At 39.2% G+C, this 27,075-nt stretch overlaps 1 protein-coding gene across 1 annotated transcript in view; it reads left to right on the top strand.

The window, feature by feature from the left end:
- The window catches only part of LOC140230890 (uncharacterized), a 297,769-nt gene that overhangs the window by 121,319 nt on the left and 149,375 nt on the right, over nt 1–27,075 (top strand). Inside the window, exon 7 of the mRNA XM_072311033.1 lies at nt 15,973–16,160. Within this exon, the coding sequence (XP_072167134.1) occupies nt 15,973–16,160 (188 nt within the window). The remainder of the gene's footprint in view (nt 1–15,972; nt 16,161–27,075) is intronic.

Here is a 27,075-nt window from a genome sequence, read left to right as displayed (position 1 = left end):
CCAATGATGTGGCTTTTTAAAGGTATGTGACATTTACATGTATTATATGGCCGTGTTCTGGATCTGACATATCTTGGGTATGTATCAGAAAAATACAGGAAGTCTATGAACACATATGAAATTACAGAGAACTATTGAAATATCAAAGTCCTAAACAGATGGATGTCCAAAATACTTCTCTATTGCTGCTGCAAATTCTACTTTGTTGTCCCAATAGTAATGTATGCAAGAATTTGATGTTCAACCTAATGTACATATCCTGCAAAAATTGTAGCTCTGCTGGCTGTACAGGGGACATAACATTCTTCTATGCAAGATTATACTCGGTTTACTTCGTGGAAGTATGTTTGCTCTTTACTAATAATGATAGTAGCCCACTAAACATTATTGGTGATATTGTTCTCAGTAGTAATCAAATAATAAGATCTATTCACATGGTAATATGTTTTTTTTTTTTTTTTTAGTTTCTGTCCATCCCTTGTCAAATGCCAACCGAAATTACATTTTTGTTGAGCACACCGGAGGTGCGGGGAGACTTATGGATCATCCTGCACCGTCTGTCCGTCCGTCGTCCGTCCGTAACGCTACAAAAACTTTGAATAACTCTCAACTGAGGATTTCACTTTTATTCAAACTTTGAGGGAAGAATGGTTATACAAAGTTACACATTTTACTAAACATGAAGGTCACCTCAAGGTCAAAGGTCACAGGCAGGGGTCAATGAACTTTAGGACCCAATGTTAAATTTTTATTGCGCGTTCCGATTATGGCTCATAACTTTTGATTTATGTGTCAGTTTGTGACCAAACTTGATGGTAGATGTCCCTTTGGGAGTTGAAGGTCATCACAAGGTCAAAGGTAACAGACGGGGTAAACAAACTTTTAGGGCCCAATGTTAATTTTTTTTTTACGGCGTGTTTCGATTATTGCTCATAACTTTTGATCCCTATGACCATTTGTGATCCAACTTGGATGGTAGATGTCCCTTAGGGAGTGGAAATTCATCACAAGGTCAAAGGTCAGAGACAGGGGTCAACAAACTTTAAGGTCCCAATGTCAAGTTTTTACGGCGCATTTTGATTATGGCTCATAGCTTTTGATCCACATGTCTGTTTGTGACCAAACTTGGCTGGTAAATGTCCCTTGGGGAGTTGAAGGTCATCACATGTCAAAGATCATAGGCAGGGTCAATGAACTACCGGGACTTAGAAAAACATTTAATTTCTTCTACGCGAATGGGCGAGACACATTTTGGCATTTGCCTTGTTTGACTAACCTCCAAGAAAAAAAGCATGTCCGTGATAATTTAAAAAATTTACAGTGAGGCACCATGTTGCTTTAATGGCGTAGGTTCATCTTACCTTTGGCTCTCAGCCGTGGAGCTGTGTGCCATGTCTGGAGCAGACTGGGATTTATTGAAAACCAAGGAAATAGTGAATATTTGCTTTGAAAATCCACCTCCTACTCCCTCGTTGAGCAATATATATAATTATGTGGAAATCCTGTCAAATTTCTAATAAATTGTATTGAAAATACCTTTTCACAATTTTGAAAGAGTTAGGAAGGTTATGTATACTCTCTATTGATTAGTTATCTGTCCTGGAACATGAGCCCATTGGTAGAATGAACGTTCATGACAATTTCATCAAATGTCCAGTAAATGATCCGACCGATAGGGATCATTTGTCTCAAAAGTATCCTGTATTCTTTCAAACTTTCAGCTCAAATAGTGAAAAGTAAAGTATTACAAAAGAAACAATGAGCATAGAGCGGTAGTTTCACAATTTCTAAGGCGGTATGTGATCATGATGAACAAATAGCTCAAAATTTACTTGTTATTTGACACTTGTATTCCCTCAAATTATATAAAAACTGAAAACCAAGATATAGGTAGCTTAAAGTTTGAGTAGTCTGTAATTTCTTTTAATTTCTTTCTGATGAGGTTTTGGAGAGAATCTGCACTGGTCCAGGTTCTCAAAGTTTCACTTACGGACATTCAGTCCGAGAAAAGAAATATCTGGTAATTAAAATTATGTCGTTGTACGGTAAGTTAATGTTACTTGAAAATGCTAAATTACTGGGTCTCTCATACCCAAAAGTAAATAATGTTCAGCATTTAGTTTACCTGGGCCCTGTTTTTTCAAAAGATGGAATTAACTCTAAGTCAAGATAATCTATGATTAAAGGGGACCTCCTTATGATTTTCAGACTTTTACATTTGAACAACTATAAATTAGTCAAACTGAGTACAGAGTTTCAGAATTTATAGTGATTGGGATAAGGAATGAGAATGTTTTCAAAATTTACAACAAATTGCAGTGAACAAGGATGATGACATGACAGCCTCACCATAAGAATGCATGAGTTCGGGCTCGAGAAAGCAGAACAAAAGAAGAAGGCATGCATAGATTTTTCACAGGTGAACTTGTTGAGCAAGCGGTATTGTAATGGAATTACACTGCTACATTTCTGAAATATATGAGGCTCTGATGTCATCAACACTGTTCAGTGTAATTTGTTTAAGATTTTCAATTTATTGGTTTCTCTGCTAAAGGACCACAATAAATTCCACGAATCTATACATGGAGCTGTTGATTTATGTACTACATGATGTCAAATTATGAAAATCGTCCGGAATGCCCCTTTAACATCCCAAATCAACTCTTAAGTCCACTTAATCTATGATTAACTTCCAAATCAACTTCAAGTCCGTTTTATCAAGAGACCCAGAGTTGAAATCCACTTTAACTTCCTCCCATCAAATCAACTGTAAGTTTTCTCAACCGCTCCAAATCCATGATAACTTTATAGTTGATAAAATATCAACTTTAAGTAGAGACAGTCAAGGTAGACTCCATTGTAAGGCAATTTACAGAAGAAAGATGACTGTTACACTTTCCTAGTCCAGCTGGGGTCTTGTCGCAAATGTTTGTCTGTTAACTGCTCACTTTCTCTAACATTTAGTGTACGTTTCTTTCATGTAGTTATGGTCTTTTTCTTGCATGACTTTCACGATCATCACACATTGCTTACGCGACTGCTGCACGCAAACACCCTAGACAGCAGTCTCAATCCCACCCTGCGCGCCCGGCGTCACGGCCCGCCCGCCCGCCCATCAAGCCATTGCCAGCAAGGGCAAATAACTGAGAAACTGGAACCGCATCTGCGTGCAATGCGTATCTTGCCAAAGAATAAGCGGGGAAACCAGTGATTTCTGACGTGAGAAGGCCTACGTAGAGCTATAGTTCGTCAATAGATACCAATTTATAGTTTAATAGGTCTTACAGAAAATAAAGAGTTTTATTATATAGCACCGAGTACGACAGATCTATCTAACCAGTTAGGCCTAAGTAAGTATGTTACAGCGGGTCGTTTGTACTTACCGTAACACTGCAGACTAGAGCGTCTACTAGGTCTAGAATCTCGGGCAACATGTAGACTCGCGATCTATTCTTTACAAAGCCGATCTGTGCCGTAGAAGTAAAAACAAGCTACTGTAGTCACCACACTCTCACAAGTTTCCATAATCCTACACGTAAACACACAAGACTTGAACCAATGGATACACGACTTTCACCTTGGACAGTAAGGCCGTGTTTATGCTCCCCCTTTTCGGGCCAGAATCAGCGTTTTGAAACGTGATTAGTGCAAAACGCTGTTGCGTTCATGCTCACTTCGATAGAAACGCTGATTCAAAATGCCGATCCAAAACGCACAAAAAGGTGCGTTTACGATCGGCGTTTCTGACTAATCACGTTTGACGGGGAAGCATAAATGCAACAGCGTTTCTAAATGTGTTTAGAGCGACGTCATCTAAACGCCTTTCTGGTTCACATGAAAAAGCGCGCGTCCGGCCAGCCAGCTACCCTTGCCTGTGCAGTTTTCCCATGTACTGTGCATACGCATGTCTTTCCCAGCTGCTCTCCCAGGCCAGGCCACCGATCGCAGCGCGCGCCCCAATTTGACCTGCCTCTGCTGAGGTCAGCAAAGCTATCACAAACGCTCTTTCCAAGACTCGAAGAAAGTGAGCATAAACAGTGCTCCCGTGAACGGCGTTTTGAATCAGCGTTTCAAAACACTGATTCTGCCTTCGCAAATTGAGCATAAACACACCCTAAGTTACTCAAGTACTGTAGGTCTTCGTTTATATCCATGTCAATGAATACATTTATAATGTTAGATTTATTGGGATCCTACGTAGTGCAGTGTGTGGGATCTTTATGGTACGCGCGTATGCAGATTTTCGTTGAGCTCGGAGATGTGTTAGACCTATCGACCTACTTTCTTCAATACAACGCAAAATGACATTTTGCGGTTCTGTGTATTTTGTGGTTCTGTTGCAAACACACTTCTAATTCAGCAGCTGTAGCGCTAATCATACTGCAGTGCACTAACAGAGTTAGCAGACTACGCTTTCATGGCCGTGGCAAACAATCATGTACATACATGTTTTTGTTGTTTGTTTTGCTTTATGTATTGTATTGTTTTTAAGCAGACAGTACCGGAAACCAGCCTCGTCTTGTGTTTTTTGTTTTGACTAAATCAATAATTAAGTCATGGTGATCAGCTATAACTATAATCGACTATTAAGTCTCTTCGTAAAACGGAAACTTAAAGTTGATTTAAAGTTATAGCGGACTTCAAGTTGGATAAAGTTAGTGTTGATTTCACAGTCAATGCTAACTTTATCTTGATAAAACCGGGCCCTGTAATAACAAAAGTAAAACATTTTACTCAAGGATTTACATTGATAGAAGAAGTCCATGGATTATGTAGTAGGAGATAGAGGAACAGTGTCACTTTTTAGTGACAGATGCTCCCCATGTACCTGGGTATATCTTTTGAGGAAGGTACCTGTAACTGCCATCTCAAACAGAACACATCCATTTTTGGTCTTCATCCCTGTAATTGTCATATATTCTATGCCTTTATACACTCTTATGTTTCCCTTCAGAACAATTTTTTTCTCATTCCCTATGTAGCTTGAACACGCGACCAAAAAGAAAAAAAAAATAATAAAATCTGAAAAGTGCTACACAGTCACAGTCAGAATATATTGAAAGGAAAAGGATGAAATGATGGAAGAAGTCTGTAATGGGCAAGAGGCAAGAAGAAACATAAAAGTTTAAAAAGAATGTGGAAGCAGTTGAGTGAAAATGAGAAGAAACAGAGAAGGGATTGAGCTCCAACACGTAGAGAAAAGAAGTGCAAGTGCATTCCCGTTATACCAAATTTCTTTGGAGGGGCTGTTTTTGTTTGTTTTTTATTTCAAATTTTGTCATAAGTGAAAAAAAATAATGCAGTATACAATTGCATGATGAAGACATGCAAACCCTGCGTTTATCATTAGGGTGGTTTTTTTTTTCAATACTCATCAATAAAAAGCAATGTTAATTTGCAGTTCTATGTCATAAAATATCTTTTTGAATTTTACAGAGGCAGAGAGATCGTCAAGGTGTTTGTGCTTTTGTGCTTACTTTGAAAACACATGTTAAAAAAGTGATGATTTATAGTAATAGGTTTAAGGTGGCAATTTGATAGGTTCGCTATTCCAAAAGTTTGTTATTCCAAATGTTCATTGTTCCCTGGATTCATTATTCCAAAGGTTTGTTATTCCGAAAATGAAAAAAAAAAAATTGTTACAATTCAAGAGGTTCCTTGTTCCAAAGGTTCTTATTCCGAACGTTGTTAATCCGAAATTGAAATTTTAAGATTCACAATTCTGAAGGTCCCTTCTTCAAAAAGTGGAATGGGCCTGATATTCGTTTAGGCGGAATTGATGTGAGGTTCTTAAATCTGAAGGCTTTGGTTGTTGGATTAGTTTCTCCACATTTGGATTCTATTGTGTAATACTCGTTCGATATTATGTCAGGAGAGAGCCCCCCATGTGTGCATGCGCTGTAGAATCAATACTGAGACTCAGATGGAGGATTTTATCCCTCCGTTTTTTCTGGCAGTTTCTTTGGATTTTGCCAATCTTGCGATTGTGTTTTTTGGGTAATTTGGTATTGGTACTTGTATGCTAAACGCATCCTCTTTAGTTTCCATTGACAACAACATCGGAGGAGAATGGAAGCGATGAACGCCCTCGCTAAAAGACGCTTCTCGTAAGACGCATTGCATGCCCGCCTACAATAGGTTCTCATGTTCTATTTAGGTATTGGTACTTGCTAAACGCACCCTCTTTAGTTTCCATTGACAACAGCATGGGAGGAGAATGGAAGCGATCAACGCCCTCGCTAAAAGACGCTTCTCGTAAGACGCATTGCGTGCCTTTTTTCTTTCTACTGTTTCCTATTGTTTGTGAGTTAAAAACTTGCGGCAAAACACAACGCAGCCGACACACAACGCATACCGACTCATTCATGCGGCGGCAGCGGCACATACACAAACGCACCGAAGTTTACATTTGGGCTGCCGTATTGGTCAGAATCGTTAATGACAGACCTGTCCTGCGATTGGTTAATTATCTTACATACCCAAGCTATCGCCTTATACGGTAGTGCGTGCGATGGAGCGTAAACGCCGTCGCTAAGCAGGACTGTTGTATTGTTTCGTCCCGTGAAAGAAACAGGTTGTGAGCTTGAACGTAGCCTGAACTTTGAGAGCGATTTTCTCCGTTATTTAGAAAATGGACTGACATCATAAGTGTAGTTAATATTCGTTTTTATGATCTATAGGGATATCGAAATGAGTTGTATTACATATCAGTGTAAAGCTTAGAGTCTGCAGAATTCACATATAGGCATAACTACGATTTCATTTTTTGCGACTTTTGACTCATTCCGACGGAGCGCATCACATATTTTGGGTTAAATTTTCCTTGTCGTTTACCCCTACCCCAACCGCCAGATTTTGCACTTTTTTCTGTATTTTTTTCAAGTCATGTTGACTACCATACTCTTAATAATAAGTTCTAGCTATCAATCTGGTGTTTTCTACCAACAATACAGCAAGAAATATACAAATAACTTACGTTCTACATATATGTGTAATGCAGATAGGCGTCTACTGGCATGTGGCTGGTGCAGTCAGGATATATGGTAACTGTGCAATCAGTGCTTACGCTGTATCAGCTTTATAGTGCCCATTAACATTTGGTCATTAGCCCTTTAACAATAGTCAAAGTGTACAGTTCTACTGTAGGTGTAAATTGACTTGAATAAGCCTTCCATTGTATGTCGATTGTCCAGCACAAAGGTACAATATGTAATGTTTTGGCTGGATGATCGATGTACATTGTATCCACTGTCTTGCCTAGAACACACATTTTTACCATACCTCAGTCATTTTTTTCACCATTTAGCCTAGTTTTGGTGTTTCACAATCACCACTTGGTCCCTTATTTCTCATGCTCGCTTTTCCCTAGTAAAGCTACCATGTTTATTGCTGTACTTTTATAAAGCAATAGAGTCCTCTCGTTTGATGGGAAATTTGGTACCATTTGGGTAATTATCTAACCAGTACCATATGACAAACAAATATTATGCACATTGTATGTTCACATGGCATTCATATGGTAAAGTCATCATCTTGCTCTCTGTGAAGGAAAGTGCCTAAAGCTGAGGTAATAAATATCTTTGACTTCATTAGTTATTTCCAGTTCTCTTTTCCAATTCCAAAATATGGCCCAAACACAACAAGCAGTAAGAGTATGTGCATAGGCTGTCTGTTGCAGGAATATAAAACATGGAGAGGCCCATTAACAATGTTGACTAACTCAAGGAATGCCTGGATACCCAAGATCCCATCAAAAAAACTCAAAAGCTTTTTTTACGTGGAGAGCTGTCATACAGCAGACTCGTATCCCACTGAGAGTATTGTGCGCCCACACGTGTGAAGGTCTTGATACCAAATCTCTGAGGTGGAAATGAAGGTGAACTTGAATTTTCTATTGACTGGGGGAGAGTCTGATAATCTCCCTGCCCCTGATCTGCCTACTGAAGATGACATGGTGAATGCATTCAATCCAAAGTCAATCAATGGCATCATACAACCAGCTGCCCATTCCATCCTGGAAGAAACTGTTGATAGTGAACTACTGTAAGCGTCAATGAATTCTGCATTTGATATTGGATTACATACAAAGGTGCATGAAACTGGTACCTTGGTATGTGTTGAGACCAAGAGCATGAGGCATATGGAATTGAGCACATGGAAAGATGAAAGAGATAGATCAGCACTTTAGTGATGCCCAAAGCAAGCTGATGTACAGACAGGTGCTGATGCAGATTCTTCCATGTACAATATATTGGCTCATGGGATGCATCATCCAGCTGAAACATTACTTTTGGCTGGACAATATTGGCATATCACAGAAGGCTTATTAAAATCTTTTTAAATTCAAATTGTGCACCTACAGTACAACTATACTCAAATGACTAAATGTTGATTAGCACTACAAAGCAGATACAGTATAAGCTCTGGCTTCACAGTTACCATGCATTCTGAATGCACTAGCCACATATCGGTATCTGCATCACACATACATGTATAACGTACAAAGTTATTTGTATATTTCTTGCTATATTGTCGGTAGAAAACACCAGATTGATAGCTAGAGCGTGTTATTAAGAGTACGGTAGTCAGTATGACTTGAAAAAAAAATATACAGAAAAAAATGCAAAAAATAGCAGTTGGGGTAGGGGTAAACGACAAGGAAAATTCAACCCAAAATATTTGAAAAAGGTCAGTACCATATGGAAGACTAGGTTTTACACTAAAATTATCATTATAATCCATTTCCTTGACCCCTAAAACATGGGGTTAGACATCAAAACCATCGCAATAGACCCAAAAATAGCTAAGTTTTAAATATAGCCAAAAATGTCTTTTTTAAGCCCAAACGGTGGCCATCTTGGATTTTTTACGCTTTCGGCCGGGGCACCCCGGATTTCGCATTTTTTTCGTTCTTTTTTTTCAAAAATGGTATCAGTAGGCAAAAAGTCATCAAACTAAGGTGTGATGAGCATGTTCTGAAAATGTGACCTAAAATTGACCCTCTATAGCCCACCTCTATTACCATGGCAAAACATTATTCAACATTGACAACAGGTGTGTTTTGCACATCTAAAAAATCATATCTGTTGCATATGTGCCAAATCTCAAGTCAAAAGTTCAAAATCTTAGGCGTGACAGATTTAATATCACGAGCGTTCGCCCGCGTCCGGCATGCCTTCTTATCTGTTAAGTAGCCAGCTTGGCTCGAGCTTGGCATGCGCCCATGCCGTCCGTGTTCGGGAACGCCAGCTTTAAAGTCTTTTGTTTAGTGCCTTTGTTTCGAACACAATAGCGTGAACTTCACTGCGCCCAATCAACCACGAAGCCATCGCTCCATGTAGCCAGCGTTTGGGAACGCCCGGATTAAGTCTTCCCTTTGTCTTGTGCTGAACACTTACACAGTTGATTTCATGGAAGCTTAAAAAACGGACAAATTAGCAAACAAATGAAACCACCAAAGGCATCGCACTATTACGCGTTAGTAACGCTGTGATTACCTTAATTTGCGTCGACAAGAGGCGTAATCAAAAAGTATATCCAAAAGAGTATTTATTCCCCTTACATGAGCGTGAGACCACTCTTGTAAGCAGCTTCTCAGGTGAAGCAAAATGTGTGTAATGAAGTGACAAGTGTATTAAGAAAAACATTCACAATAGCTAGGTACATTGTAGATTGACGGAAACTTGACACCCATGGCCGTGCCAGCCAGGCAACAGGCTGGTGGAAATTTCCAGGAACTTCAAAGCAGGTTTGCCGCCAGGCAAAACCGCAGGGTAAAGGAATTTGCGTACGCACTGAATGGGTCGTAAACATCGTGTCAATTGCATGGGGCCTGGGAACAGGGGCTATGTATAGTAACCCTGTGCTGTATAATGCGAGCATGCTGATGGAGACACGTGCTGGAGTTGGCGAGAGCTTAGCTGATGAGAGCTGCCTGCCTGAAACCAGGGAGGTACATACACATCTGGCTCTGCTGAAACTATGGAGCTATAGTACAGTAAAGTCGACACGATAAAAAAGTCCCGATTTTTGCCTTTGTTATTCCTTGAAAATTTCTTCGTCTTAGTCGACATTTAGAAGTCGACAACTCGCGTAAGTCGACCTGATTTTTTTAGTGCCAACTGAGCTGAAATACGTGGTTATTCCCTCGTCTAAGTCGACATAATTTTTTTTTCATTCTCTGAAAAAGAATTGTTTTCCCGCGAGAGTCGGTAATTCGCTAGTGTACGGCGTGGTAGCGTTCGCGCCATGCGTCCATTGTCTTGTACGCCACAAATGAAAGGGCATACATTCATTTACATTCTTTGGAGAATTACATGTAGTTGCCTACCCAAAGCAGTTCACTTTTCCCCCTCTTCTCCTGCTCGTTATTCTCAAAACGCACAAACTGTGTACACATAAAGGTCCTAGTAGAAAATCATTATCAGAACATGATACACGTGTAGGTGTTTCTGTTTAACCGAATATTCTAACGTTAATTATTCCGAAGCGTTAATGGAAACCTGGGCCCGTTTTTAGAAAAGTAATCAAATGCAACTACATGTAATTAAATGCAACTGAAAATTAAATGCAGGTGTATCAAATCACGAGCAACTTTGCACATAAACGCAAGTGCGTTGCTGAAAAGGCTTGCGTTTGATAATCATATGAAACTAGAAAATAGTTGTACAAACCTGAAACTCAATTGCGTTGAAACGCAACTCTTAAAATCAAATGAAGTCCATCAAATCATGCGCAACGCTGTATTCAAACGCAAGAGCGTTGCAGGGAAGACTTGTGGTTTTCGTAAGAAACTAGAAACTGTGGTTAAAAGCATCTCTTAACATCTACGGAGGTGCGTTATTGTTGAAAAGTCTTGCATCATTTTGTTTGTTTTTTCGTACGCAAAATTGAAAATTAAACGCAGCTCTGAAAATCAAATGCAATTGCAAGTCCTTGTGATCACGCGGAACTCTGAATAGCAGAGACTCCAACTCTCCCGTTTTCGACGGGAGATCTCCCGCCGAAAACCCATTTTTGGAAAATCACCCGTTCTCCCGCTTGAGATTTGATTTCTCCCGCCCTGGCTCTGTGTCTCCCGTTGAAAAGGATTTCTTATACTTATTGCTATTGTATGTTGAAAAAAACATAAGCCTTAGATCAGCACCAGAGAGCATCTAGAACCCTAGGAACTTCCCGCTTCGCGCACATCAACTTGGAGTCTCCCGTTTGCTAGGGGTGTCAGGCGGGAGAATCTCCAGATCAGAAGGTGCTTTGGGTTGGAGTCTCTGGAATAGACTTGCGTTTGATAATCGTACGAAACTTGAAAATTGTAGGGAACTTCTTTAAAACTCAGTTGCGTTTCAACGCGATTCTATAAATCAAATGCAAGTCCATCAAATCACACACGACGCTGTATTTAAACGCAAGAGCATTGCCGAGAAGACATGCAGTTTTTGTACGAAATTATAAGAAACTGCGTTTAAACGCATCTCTAAACATCTACGGAAGTGAGTTATTGTTGAAAAGACCTGCATTATTTTTTACTTCGTACGCAAAATTACAAATTAAACGCAACCCCAAAAATCAAATGCAAGTCCATCAAATCACACGGAACGCTGAAAAGACTTGCGTTTGATAATCATCCGACACTAGAAAATTGTAAGAAACTTAAACTCAATTGCGTTTAAACGCAATTCTAAAAGTCAAATGCAAGTCCATCAAATCACAAGCAACGCTGTATTTAAAACGCAAGAGCGTTGCAGAAAAGACTTGCGGTTTCTGTACGATACTAGAAACTGCGTTTAAACGCATAAAAATCTATACCGAAGCATGCTATTGTTGAAAAGACTTTAAGAATCATATCTTTTTATTTCGTAACGGAACTTTCGCCGCGACCGAACTTAGTCTGCACTAGCAGGGGAAAGACATCGCAACATTTACACGTTTCAAACTACCGAAACGCATCGTGCTTCACGAAATGTCAGTGAAAAAATAGTAGCAAATTATTGTTATTGCAGTTCGCTATTCCGAAGGTTTAAATCTCAGTCCAAAGTTAAATAAGTCCGACGATGGAAAGATATTCATCTTTACGAAGGTTAGTAATCCGAAAGATGTCGTTTCCGGATTAACAAATTTTTCTTCTTCTTTTTATTTCAGACTGGCCCGCGCCGTACAGAGCGGTAATGTTGTGAATCGGAGCGCGAGAACAATTCATTTTCAGAGTATGGCAATAGAAATTTAAACAAAACAAATAAAAACATGGCGACTTAGGGAAGGAAAATCACACATCCTATTTCAACTCAGTCGGCACTGAAAAATTGTCTCGACAGAATCATACGAAATCACATACGCATATCTTCACAGCAACGCACTTGCATTTAAATCGCAAAGTTGCATGCACTTTGGGGAATATGCGTTTGTTTTTTCAAATCAAATTTAAAACGTACAGTGTCTAGAAACGGGTCCAGGTTTCGGATCCCGCTCTTTCAAAATCTCTCAAGAGATTTGGTTTTTGTGCAATGCCGTTACTAATCCGCGTGTGCTTGTTTCGCAATAAAACTCGAATGAAGATGTACACAGCGATAGAGGCTCAGCTCAGTAGATACCTGCCTCCAGTGACAATATTCATGTGTACAACAAAAGAGTTTGTGAGCCCATTAGCGCAATGTCTATTCATGACTATGTGTAGCTGGTGCCCGATCGATACTTTCATTGTTTGATGGCACATGACTAGTTGACCATGGAAAGGGGATACATGTATAGGCCTACAGCTTGACTGCTTCCGCACAGGAGGAATACCAACCTGTCCATTCTCAAGTCGACCTTCAAAGAGAATCTCGCTTTTGAGCATTTCAGGCTCTTGGAGATGTGGAATTGGGTTGTGTAAAGCTAAAAGCCGCGTTTACACCATGTTCCCGGCAACCACGGCAGTCACATTTCAGGCCATCAAGGACAAAACGGGACGGACGTGAAACAACGCTGTGAGACGAGATAGGCAAACGTGACAGGCCGTGATTGCCGTGATTGATATTCGTTAATGTGACAAATAAATACGATTCATTAATCCGAAACCGCACGAATTTTGTGATTCTGAAGGTGCATTTATCGGGATATGAAATTAATTACGTTACTCTGAAAACGAATAACACAACTTGTTCCTTTTAATTTCTGGGATTAACAAAATATCAGAAAGCAAAGCTTATTTAATTTTTGGATTTTTAGTCTGACATTGGGGGTTAGTAGTTCGGAAAATAAGTACTGAAAATATTTGAGGCAAGAAAATAAGTTGAATTCTTATTATGGCATCGTTATTTCCTTTGCCTTATGTTCATTATTTCGAAAGAAGAATAAGGTTCGTAAATCCGATGGTTCTTTTTGCAGAACCCGCAAAACACGCAAATTTGATATGCCTTAACTAATAAATTTGTTAATCCAAAATTGTATTAGGGCTCGTTAATACCATTTGTGGCATTATTCCGAAGGTTCGTAAATGTGAGAATGAATTACGTGCATGGTACAAAACTTACATCATTTTTGGCTAAAAGAAAATTAAAAACGCCGAATCTTTTCCTGTGACGGGAATATGGGTTTATTTCTGAACGTGACATCGTTTACTTCTTTGCACGATATTCATCATTCCGGAAAAAAAAAAAATATTCAGATGGTTCATTCATCTGAAAATGGAAAAAAGGTGGGTCGTTTATCTGTAAAGGAATTATCATATTCGTGGTAAGAAACTTCGTTTTCGAATCAGCTATATAACGTCCGAAATTTCGAAACTTATAAGAAAAGCGAACCTTCAGCATAATAACAAACTTTAGCGAATCGTAACATTTTTTTTTTTTTTTTTTTTAATCGAGCAGTGTGGAATAACAAATATCCGACATTTATTTTAGCATGGTATGGAGCAGAATGTTACTGCTATTCACTTCCAAAAGTAAAAGCAATCATCTGACATTTATTCTGGCATCTTCTGAATGTTATTGCTATTTACTTTCGAAAGTAAAGCAAATATCGGACATTTATTTAATCACCGTATGGAATTGAATATTACTCTGATTCATTTCCGAACGTCAGAAGAAACATTCGACATTTATTTTAGCATCTTCCGGAGCTGAATGTTATTGCTATTTATTTTCGAACATAAAAGCAAACATCAGACATTTATTTTATCATCATACGGAAGTTGAATATTATTATTATCCATTTCCGAACGTCAAAGCAAACATTCGACATTTATTTCAGCATCTTCCGGAGCCGAATGTTATCCTTATTCATTTCCGAATGCAAAATCAATTATCTGACATTAATTTAAGCACCGTGCGGAGCTGACTCTTACTGTTATTCATTTCAAAAAGTATAAGCAAACATCCGACATTTATTTTAGTATCATACGGAGTCGAATATTACCGTTATTCATTTCCAAAATTAAGAGCAAACATATGACATTTATTTTAGCATCTTACGGAGCCGATTGTTACCGCTGTTCATTTTCGAAAGTAAAGGCAAACATCCGACTTTTTTAGTGGCCCGATCGGGCCACCAAAATCTTCATTTCTGAAATTTTGGTGGCCCGACGTGAGTTTTTGGTGACCCCGGGCCACCGTAAGTGTCGAGCCTTGACTAATGTCATCGAAAAGTAAACCAGAATGCAACTTCTCGCTTGTGAATTATTGCTTGTGAATAATCGCAAAACTTTGGCAAAACTTTTGGAATACCAGCCCTGTTCATGACGCTTGGAAACTGCGAGTCGACAGAATTTTGCGAACTGGTGCAATGTTACTCCGTAGCGTAGGCGACTGTACTTGACGATTAAAAATGCATGTGGAGTCGCAATCGTTTGTAAACTGTCTGAAGTGCGCGATTTCTCTCACCCTGTTTTTTGCCACGCGATTTATTTTTAACTGGCAAGAACGATGTGGAATTCTGGCGTCCACCGTGAATTGTGCACTTGCCGGCGCAAATTGTTCTTTTCATAGGTGAAGCGGTGCGCGGAAGGCACGTGGTTGGGATAATCCTTGCGTTCCTAAAGCGGAAAGGAACGCAATGAATGCGACTTGTGAGCAAGTCCGTTCTGTTGCGTCCAAGGAACGCCCTCATTAGGCTGATGAATAGAGGGATTAAGCCCCCCGTTCTGCACGCAGGAGGAATAGGGGTGTCCCCTAACAAAAGGAGGAACGCGAGCGTTCCCCATGCGGCCGAACGCTCGTGATAATAAATCTGTCACGCCTTAGAGAGTTAGCTCAATGCACAATATTTTTTGTGTGATTTTTATTGCAAAGTTTGCAAATCACATTTGCGGTCACATGTGCCAAATTTCACGTCAAATGCTCACAAACTGACAGAGTAAGCACCCTGTAAGTGAGAGGAGACTGTGGGCTTGCCTGTAGTGTCTGTCCGTCCATCGTCCGTCCATCCGTTGTCCATCGTCCGTCCGTAACGCTACAAAAACTTGAATAACTCTCTACTGACGACTTCAATTTCAATCAAACTTGGAGGGAAGAGTGTTTATACAAAATTACACATTTTACCAAACATGAAGGTCACCTGTAGGTCACAGGCAGGGGTCAATGAACTTGACGTGGATGTTAGATGTCCCTTGGGGAGTTGAAGGTCACCACAAGGTGAAAGCTCACAAATGCGAGTGGGCGAGACCCATTTTGGCACTTGCCTTGTTTCAATAAAAAGCAGGTAAAGATAATGTGGATTGTGCGTACTCCCTCAGTTTGTAAGCATTTGACTTGAAACTTGGCACATGCGACCACTATTATATGTGTGGATGTGTAAACGAAGTTCATCTTTTTTCAAAGTTGAACAATATGTTGCCATGGTAACAGCATTTTTTGAATGAAAATTCATTAAAAAATATTATGGATTGAGCTAGTTCCTCATTTTTTAGCAGACCTTTGAATTAAGAAATCTTTTAAATTCTTCTCTGGAACTAGGAGTTCGGAAGTGCTATGATTTTGCATTTTGCATTTCTGTTTTCAGAACCCCACTGATGATTGCCTGTGAGAGTGGACACAAGGATATTGTTGACCTCCTGATTAAGCGAGGAGCCCGTGCTGACCTGTGTGATGCCCAGGGTTATGATGCCAAGTACTATGCTGAAAGTAGCAAACTGGAGAACTTGCTTGAACTTCTAGAGACTGCTCCCTCCGTGGCTATGTGGGATGTCAGTAAGTGGACTAATCATTTGCAGCAAATCTGCAAAATTGTTTAAATTATTGACGTCACAGTTTGCACCCTTGTTCAAAGTCAATAATTCTTTATCATCATCATTGCCGTTTCTACTGTCTTTATCATGTTTGCAACAATCTTTTCTTTTTTGTATTAGTCAGTGCAGTTAGGTGTTAGAGAAGAAGTGGAACCTCTTCACAATTTGTGCAAATTTATGCATGTAGGTTCTATAGCATGGCAATTGAATGCTTCGCATTTCACTGACTTTGATGTTCCATGCTCCAAACCGCTCTTCCAGAGAGTTTGGACATGGAGACCAAAGGAGATTTTAACAATTATAAAGTGTATTTCAGATGAAATGTTGAAATTCTGTATGGAACTTGGTGGTAATTTTGTATGGAACAACTACTTGAAATTTTTCTTCTGAAAAGAGGAGTGTAACTGTCTCATAAAAACAGTTAAAATATATTACTGTCTTGCTCACATTTGTGCGTAATATTGTTTGCCAGGGAAGTACTTTAATATCAAGTCTTTTAAATTAAGTCAGTGACTATTCTGTGTTTTTGCATCTTTAGTAGCTCTCTATGGTTAAAGAAGTACAGCATTTACTAATTTTCTTCACGTGTCCTGCATTCTTTGCACACTAAGTAATTGCTGTCAAAAACTTTGGAAGGGGGCAACGAATTTGGGGATGGATTCCGCCCCCCCCCCCCCCCCCCCCGAGATCTCGGCCATCGGTGGTGCGATCGCAATGAAATTTTGCATGCGTGAGACCCACGTCATAATCTACAAGATTGTGTCATAAGATTTTTTGAAACAATCAGTTTCTAATTTAAGTTAATTAATTATGCAAATTAAGCTCAAGATCATATTTTAACCTAATTAAAAGCATTGAGAGTCTAATTTTTGATCTGTAAATCTGTTTTAGCATATTCAACAATTGTACATCACAAAAACTTCCAAAACTCATTTCAATTCTTATGTATTGTTTTCAGAATTTCTTATGTATTTCTTTGTTCTTCAACTTTTGTTTTTTCATTGGAAATTGTCACTGACCACTTTTCTACCATAATTAGCATAAAATTAATCAATGAAAATGATTAATTGTAAAAATAATCAGGTTTTTATGACTTTCATGACAGAGCACTGCTTTCCATAGGAAATGTACACAAAATCACAAAATTGTGCCCGTTTTGGGGCGACATTCCGTTACAAAAATGGGCATGGCTTCGCAAAAGTATGCATGGACATTGCAAATTTGGTCTCAAAAGTTGCGCGAGACTTGAACAAACAAAGTCAAGAAGCCTCGCGACGAGGCTTTCTCGCGTTACAGAATTATAGCGCGAAACGTCGAGGGGGGGCGGATTCCACCCCCCCCCGACCCTTTTAGGGTTAAAGCAATTTATTAACACCTGGGATAGAGCGCATAACTTCTTGGCAGCACTGAGCATGGGTACAAAGGAGAGATTCTTGTTTCCACTCCTCTAACACCTCCATGGTCAGTGTCATCAAAGTTTGGTTGTTGGGGGGGAAAAAGGGGAAGAGGAGGAGGCAATGGTATTCTATTTCAATGGTAGTCTAGTGAAAAACAAAACCCAGCAGCAATTCCTTCGCATTGCTAGACAATTGTAAGAAACAAACGAGATATGAAACACGTCCCTTGAAGATGAATGAGGTGATACGCGGGGCGTCATCAGATATCAGTCATAAAGTGATCGACAACGAAAGGATGTGATATGATGCATCACGCATTACCCCAGGGTACCGTAGTACCCCGGGTAACCACGGTGTGTAGCGCCACCTCACGTCCACTTGAGGACAGCCAGAGAAAAATGCATGCACTGTGTGTCCTCGTACATAGCATTTCCATGCCACTGCATGTTATACTATGCGTGCATGGAAGCTGCGATACCACTAGCGTGTGCTTTAGTGCAGTGCAGTGCAGTGGCTAGCGCGCGCTAGCTCCAGCACCAAAATAATTTCCTCTTTTTAGCACCCAGGGTACAACCTTTTAAAAAAAAAATAAATAATCCAACAAAATGGCTGAGTCTTACTTGGTACCCCGGGATACCATTTATGTCATCATATAGTGACTTGAAATATTGAGATATGTACGTGAAGTAGAGTTTTTTGTACCTACATAATTCAGATAAAATTGTTTCTGTCATGCACACCAAGGAAAAAATCTGCGCGTGTGTCTGCTTGTGCGAGAAAATTGATTTACAGGCTATCTGAGTAGTGTATTTACCAAGAGGTCTTTGACACAAACAAATTGAAACATGACAATAAAGTGTTTTAAAGGTCATTTCGACTTTAACATCGCCCTTATCAAGTATGAACTTTGACCCTTATTTGTATAACCATGATGCTTATGTCTAATCTTGTTGTCATCATATCTTATATATGATCAGTTGGGAGAGTTCTTACAGCTACAAGCCTGTAAAATTTTGCAGCCGTAGAAGCACTGAAGCCTCCAATACAAAACATGACAATGTTATTTATACCTGGACGAAAGTGGCATTACCTTAATTAATAATTTTTCTGCATCATGTGGGTTTCGAAACTGCACGGGTCCAAACTTACATCCCCAGCAAAAGAGACAGTGCCTTTAAATGTAGCTACATGTATACGTCTGCACGAACCGAGAGTGTGGAACATAAGCTCATAGGTAAAAGATAAATCATAACGGTCGCCCGTGATCAACACATCTCCAAAGGGGACAGTTAGAAGTTGAAGCAGTACTCAGTATTGTCTCATTAATTCAAAAAGCAATGACACCCTCACATATCTATAGGCATACCTCAATTTCGTCTCTGAAATCAATGGTAGCACTCGTGCACCAGTGTTTGCATCGTGCATTAACTTTGCTTTATAAAGCCTTCAGTGAAACGTGTCATAACATGTTGTGTAATTCGATCAGCAGTGATTGACTTTATAAAGAAGAAAGATAAATCAAATTGAATGCTTACCTCATAACTCAGGGTGATTATAGCGTGTTCTATACTGCCTAGACAAAAAGAATACACATCACCCATGGGTACTAGTGAAATAACCGTGACGAAAATAAAAAGCTTCTCGAGACTTTTGCAAGTCAGAATGACATAGAAATCCTTCATACACACTATACTCGGCAGGATGTGGCATGAAAAAGCTTTTTACTATAATACAGCGCATACCTTCCAGTATATCTACACCTCCGTTACTGGGTCGAACATTAACAAACTGAAATTTCAAAGTGATGAGCGAAATGCTACATGTGGCCTACCGTTAATTAAATTCATTTCCAATATAGAGTCAAGTTGGGTTATGCAAATATACGCATACCACCCTATTCTGTTAGTCTAGAGTATAACAAGAACAAAAGTAGAGGAAAGGAAAAAGAAATGCTAGGGGCTTACTCTTTTACATATGAATGGGCGTGCTTGTGGTTTGAATGTCCAGTGTTCTGATGACTAGCGACAAGTGTACAACCAAGACATGAATCTGATTGTATTAGGCAATATGAAGGAGAGTTTAAATAGTGACCTTGATAAGGTAGTGAAACAAAAAAAAAAAAATTGTTTATACATATTTGTGCTTATTATGCCTGTGCCTGCTTATCAACATACAATGTATACAATTTTCTCTCCCTCGGATGTTGTGTCCCCCCCCCCCCCTTTTTTTTAATATGTGCTTTATTTTATTTCTTTTATCAATATCTTTAGCATTATTATTATAATTATCATTATTATCATTACTGTGTGTGTATGTATACTTTGATATGTTTGTTTACTTTCATTTTATTGCCTCCTCCTGGTACACCTTTTTAGGGCTCACTGTTTGCTCAGGAGTCATTCAGCCCATGAGTTCGACACTACGCACAAAAGGCTCATGAGACCGACACTAAGCAAACATAGCCCACGAGACCGACACTAAGCAATGAAGGCTCATGAGACCGACACTAAGCAAAGAAAGACCACGAGACCGACAGTAGGCCGAAAAGGCCCACGAGACCGACACTAAGCTAAAAAGGCTCACGAGACCGACACTAAGCAAAGAAAGCCCACGAGACCGACAGTAGGCAAAGAAGGCCCACGAGACCGACAGGATAAACAGCGCCATCTACATGTCAGTCACCTGTACAGGGTGTTCCATGAACGGAAAAATAACATACTGGCGGGTATAATTTCGTAACGCTATCAATTAAAGGATGGTGACCATCTACATAATTATGAACGACATCAAATATGTATTTCTACATACTTCTTGGGAGGGGGGGCAAGTGTGTCAGGGAGCGACATTGTTATCAAGTAGAAAAATTGAATTGTATTCTTCATGCCCCCAAAAAGAGACAAAAACATAAAATGAATTTAAAAGAGGACAATAACGATGTATGGATTAATTTTAGAGCTTTGATAATGCCATCGTGCTATTTCTAATAGGCTTTCTCAGTTTTTAGCTAGAAGATGGACAAGATATAAATTTTACCTCTTCTCTTTCTCGATTCACTCGTTACTTATTCTATTTTAGATATTCTACCCTCCTGCTTTGACGTTTTGCAGTAAGATCTATTTGTAGTTTTCTCTGTAACTATAATGTAATTCTACTGATTAACACGTTTTATATCGCAGGGATTCACCTCAATTTTGTGGTTTGTGTTATTCTCCTCCGAACAGTACATTTTATCATGAAATGAAATAGCTGTTTTCATGGATGCGTCTGGTTTTTTTCCGAATCCCTAACGCTACCTTAATAGACGATTCCATTATTTTTTTATTTTTTGTTAATACTAAATCAACACCCTCGGAGGTTTATTGTGGAAAGATCTGTTACACACTTTTACTGTACTTTGTTCATTTTTTTGTCACAAACACACACCCATGCAAACACAATTAAAGATCCTGATCATTTCGGGGGGGGGGGGGGGGGGGGGGGCAACTGATGGGGTAACACCCTGCCGGAGATGGCAACTCTTCTTTTCCATCTCTCATATCTTCCTATGCTATTATCAGGACACCCTATACAATTTATTGGTCTATAGGTGGCGCTGTTCATCCTGTCGGTCTCGTGGGCCTTCTTTGCTTAGTGTCGGTCTCGTTATCCTCTTTTGCGTTATGTCGGTCTCGTGAGCCTTGTATGCGTAGCGTCGGTCTCGTGGACCTTTTAAGTGTAGTGTCGGTCTCATGGGCTTTGTTTGCTTACTGTCGGTTTCATGAGCCTTTTGTGTGTAGTGTCGGTCTCGTGAGCCATATAACTCCTGGGCTTATTTCACTTGATGTCGAACTCGTGGGCTGTATAACTGGTGGGCTGTATGACTTGTGAGCTGTATGACTCGTGGGCTGTATGACTTGTGAGCTGTATAACTTGTGGGCTGTATGACTCGTGGGTGTCGGTCTCGTGACGTGCACCCTGACCTCCCACCCTTTCCTTTGTTTTCTTTGTTCTGTGTACCCAGCCTGTCCCTGACTGTTCTTGTTGTGTGAAGTCCTAATATCAGGTATATGTGATTGCTTTCTCTGGCTGTTTGTCATTTTGCCTCTGACGAAGATTCTGCTAGGATCAAAAGCTCAGGCCCCTTTTGACTTCAAAAAAATAAAAAATGATGATGCCAGAATATTTCAGCATAGGCTATGAGCACACAATTTTGAGGTCAACAATTCATTAAACCAGACACTCGTGTTCGAGATACGGCACAACCACAGATTTTATTACATATAGTGAATCCAATAGGTTTCCTGTTTTTATCTTGTTTCACAGATTTAATTCCCCGTAGACTCTGCAAACGATATTTACAACTGCAATTAACAAAACGTGAAACGTTCTGAAAAAAAAAGAGTATGGATTATGATAACTTGCATTTTCATATGAAGTTGATCTTCCCTTTTTGAATGAAAAGGAAAAGAACACCAAAAAATGTCCAAATTGTGATAACTTCCGCGTGAACATGCATTGTATTGTTAGACGGATTTTGGTCTGCTCGTCGTGATGGCGCTATGCATTATTTCTAGCAAGGGGCCCCTTTGACTATGGCTACAATCATATGTGGTTAACAAATGTGCAATTAGGAGAATAATTTTCTTGTAGACATTGTAAACAAAATTTCGAATTCATTATTTCCAAAACTCTTTGACATTTGAAAGGCAAGCTAGTGTACAACATCATATAAATTCCTATTTTGGGAGCTTCTATTGAATCCGATAGGCGCCGTTCCATATTTCCATGTTTTCTTAAACTGAATTCTAATAATTCTAATAATTCTGCGCTTAGAAACGTCAGTATGAAGCGCCATATAAATGCAATTATTATTATTATTATTATTAAAGTTTATACTTTTTGCAATGCGACAAAATAAGAACAAAAAATTGAAATATCTCGAACTTAGACTAAAATGTGGGATTATTTGCTGTTGAACAGAGAGTTAGTATTGAATATGAATTGTTAACTATTTAAATAGAACAAAAGAAAAACAAACAAACAAACCAAAAAAAAAAAAGGCTGTTCTGAGGATTGATGTCTGGGTATAAACCGTGTAATGCAAAACTGCTACCCTACCACTTGACCACGAAAAAACCAAGGGAATGTAAAGGCAAAAAAAAAAAGGTAATTTGTATGACATTTTCAATAAAAGGAAAAGAAGAAAAAAAAAACGTCAATGTTGGGTTGACAAACGTGCCCACGTGAACATGCGTTGTATTGCTAGACAGGAATATGGTTTGGTAATGGTTGTGATGGCGCTGTGCAATTTTCAGCAAGGGGTTGGTTGGACCATGGCTACAGTTGTGTAAGCTAGTGTACAACATCAAATGAAATCATATTTTTTTTTTTTTGGAGCTACTATTGAATCTGATGGGCGCTGTTCAATATTTTCATCTTTTTGTAAACTGAATTCTAATAAAGTTTATGCACAAAATTTGCAATGTGACACATCAAATAAAAATTAGAAATATCTCGAACTCAGACTATTATTTGTTTTTCTTTTTAACAGATAGTTATTATTGAGTATGAAATGTTATTTAACTCGTTGAGGACGAGTCCCGAGTATACTCGGGGAAGTGTTTATGGGAAATGTGTGTTGTAGCAAAATCATTCCGTCCTCAATGGGTTAAAAAGAGCAAAAAGAAAAACAAATCAAAACAAAACAAAAGAGCTCTGAGCATTACTTTGTTATTGATCAAAGTTGATCAGAAATCAGTGGATAATGTTATTGGATGTTCAGGAATGCAAATCAAGCGAAAAACATGAATTTTCATGTTGCTTACGCATGAAAACGTGCGGATGGACATGCACGAGCGGAATTTTTTGAAACGCTTAAGGCGCACCTGGTAAACTAGGGACTGCAAGTGACGGAGAGCGACACCCAGCAACGGGGACTTATTGCGAGAACAATGAAGTGCGTCGTAGTATGTTTTTACTCTGTTGCTAAGCGTCGGTCAAAGCATTATGCCTCCGCCACGAGGTGGTGCCGGAGGCATTATGTTTTCGGGTTGTCCGTCCGTCCGTACGTCCGTCCGTCCTTCCGTCCGCTTTCGTTTACGTGATAACTTGAGTAATATTCACTGGAATTTTACCAAACTTGGTCCAAGTATGAAGTATGATCGGGCAGTTATTTGGTTAGATTTTGGGTGAAATCGGCTAAAGGTCAAAGGTCAAAGGTCAAGGTCAAGGTCAAATCATGATATTGTATCCGTTTACGCGATAACTCAAGACTGGATAGAGCAAATTTCACCAAACTTTGTTGGATGATGATGTATAATGGGACAATTACTTGATTAGTTTTTCAGTGAAATCGGACAGAGGTCAAAGGTCAAAGATCAAGGTCAAATCCTAAAATTTATCTGTTTACATGATAACTCAAAACTGGATGAAGCAGCTTTCACCAAACTTGGTCCAAGGATGATGTATGATAGGACAATTAGTTGAGTAGATTTTAGTGACATTGGCAAGAGGTCAGAGGTCAAACAGTCAAGGTCAAATTCTACAAATGTTGCAATTTCTCCCATATCTATGCAATGCCCATAAGGTATTTTCTTGAAACTTGGTGTGGACATGTACTACTGCGTAGAGATTCTCCAGAGAGAGTTTCATGTCACAAGGTCAAAGGTCAAAAGGTCAAAGGTTAGGTGAAAATGTTGCAATATCACTTTTCACGCAAATGGTTTGAACAATGTATCTTCGTGGAACTTGGTACATACGCATGTACTGACTGGCAGGGATTATCTAGGGAATTTAGGGGTCATGGGTCAATAGGGGTCAAAGGTCAAGGTCATCTCCTCAAAATTTTACTATTTCCCTCTTAGACTAGTATATGCAATGCTTGCATTATTAGTTTACAAAATTAATACATGCATTACCTAATGGAGATTCTCTGGGAAATTTCCAGCCAGAAGGTCAAAGGTCAAAGGTTAGGGGTCAAAGGCCAGATTTCAATGCCCCCCCCCAAAAAAAAAAAAAAAAAATCCATTTTGTACCGTCATTACACTGTTTCTTCATACCTTGGAAATTACTCAGTGCATAAACTTATAAAAAGGTCTGTCAGAATTCAAGTAAAAATTCTCAATTCCCCATATATGTATACCTGCACTCTTAAAAAATTAAAGCAAACCCAGTTCAAGACATTTCTGACAAACATGTCATTTCAATATTTTGCCAGTTATGTGAAACTGTCATGGATCACACATTGTGAAGACATTGTACTATACGCCTATTGGGAGAATCATGCATTATGGCGGAGGCATCAGTCGCCATAGCGATATTTCTAGTTTTGATGATACCGTGACGCTTGCCGATGCTGGCTGACACTTGCCGACACCCTCAAAAGAAGCTGTATTTTTTTCTATGTTGCGTGACCTCCGTTCACGCAAGTGTTCGTTAGTGCCGTAAAAGCGGGAGATGGAGCGTGATTTCTGAATGGTCATGGTCAATGGTCAAATTGAATAGCGAGCGACGTGTCCAGACACACCTCTCCTGATGAATGAAAGAAGTAATATGCATTACAAATGATGCTCGTGATAGCCCGACGATGAGCGATGTGTCCCAAGGCTTTTCTTTGATAACATTGGTTATGAGTTGATTTGCGTTTCATTTGGATATCGGATGGTGACTTTACGAAAAAGGAAATGTAATTGTGGGGTGCAATATCTCACTGAACGGGGAACGCTTTGAAAGTAGCGATCGAAGAGGGTTTATGAAAACACATGTACAGCGAGAACACGCAAATGTATGTCTTAATTAGGCAGCTCCATACATGTAAAATTTTGCATGCATGAGGTGTGATCTTTTTTATCTGTCAAGTGACTCAAGAACGAAATACAGTGCATTGCTATGATCTTTGGTATTACAAAGTCCTATTTCTCCGGTAGGCCTAATACCAAATAGCTAACTGTACCTGTTCTGATGCTCCTGTGTTACCCGTGCTGTGATGTTGAACAAACTAATCAGCCATGGCATGTGCCTCAAGCATCATTGCAGACGTATCTGCCCGGCGCGAGTCCAAATTCCACGTTTGTTTGGGACACAACTATGGGACGCCCCACGACCCGTGATTCCGTCTCAGAAGTGTAAAAATATTTCAGCCTATCACAGAACCCTTACTGAGACATAGTTTTTAATGAGAATGCTTCTCATCGATTATTTTACTTCAGCTCCCAGGGGCACCAGAGGTACAAGCCTGTTGTGAAGGAGATGGGTATTCACATTTCTAAAGGTCGCGTGGCATCCTTATGTTGATTGAATTCAGTGAACTGTTTTGGGAGGAAGTGAGTTGAATTTTGTGTCATGATAAAGTAGGAAATATACATTAGAATGCCTAACGAAAAGGAAAGTATTTTACCAACATTCAACGTAGGTATGACAGAATAAGTCAAAATGAACAAAATAGAAGAGAAGGACTGGTCTTGTTCTCCGTTATTTAGTTATTTGTGACATGTTCTTCCTTTGGCAATGGCGCATTCCATTGCCTGCTTTGAGGTTTGTTTGTTTTGTTGTTTTGTTATTTTTAATCAGAAAGCATTGACAAGAGGAAAAATATTCAAAGCATGATAATACGTATTTTCTTAGTTTGACGTCGACAATTTCTTTTTTTTTTGCGTGGTGTTCATTATCAATATTGCCCCCCTCCCCCCAAAAATGAAAGAGTAAGGTTTGTTTATTCCGAAAGTTTGTCATTCCGAATCAAAAGCATGCAAAGTCCCTGTGCATATAGATGTTTGTTCATCAGAAAGTGTAATAGATTTCGTTGATCCGAACAATTTGTGGCATTATTTCGAGGGTTCGTTAGTCCGAAAACTCTTCGCTCCGTAGGAGATTTATTCATCTATTTATTCATGTATTTATGTATTTATTCATTTATTCATTCATTTGCTTAGTTATTTATTTATTTACTTTTTAGGATTAAGAACTTTGAGAATACCGAACCCCTTATTTCGAGTCGACGATCCTTCAAAAAACAAAACTTTTTTTTCCGCCTTCGTCATTTTGGGATTTACGAGCCTTAGGAATGACTGTAACTATGTTTGTTTGTTTGTTTTTTCTTTTTTTTCAGTCGAGCAGGGGGGTGTGTTTTTCAGAAAATAAATATAGGCTGAAGGGAAAATCTTGAGGCAAGAAATACATTAAATTCCAACTTTGACATCGTTAATTTTTGTGTGATGTTTGTATTCTGGAAAGAGCCATGTACTTATTCCGTTGGGTTGTTCTTCCGCATCCAAGCCTTCGGAATAACAAACTTAACTAATGAACTTAAGTAATGAACTTAATTATGTTTTGTTTGTTCATTTCTTTTTTCAGTCGAGTAGTGGGGGGGGGGGGTAATTCAGAAAAGAAATATAGACGGATGGGAAAATTTAGAGCCAAGAAATCAAATTAATTCTCAGTTTGACATCGTTGGATTCTTTGTGTGGTGGTTATTCCGAAAAGAGTCAGGTAGGCCTACTTATT

The sequence above is a fragment of the Diadema setosum genome, chromosome 7 (genome assembly GCF_964275005.1).
Source record: "Diadema setosum chromosome 7, eeDiaSeto1, whole genome shotgun sequence".
Lineage (NCBI taxonomy): Eukaryota > Metazoa > Echinodermata > Echinoidea > Diadematoida > Diadematidae > Diadema > Diadema setosum.
Note: the sequence above shows the minus strand (reverse complement) of the source record. Positions and strands in the feature narration are given on the sequence as shown.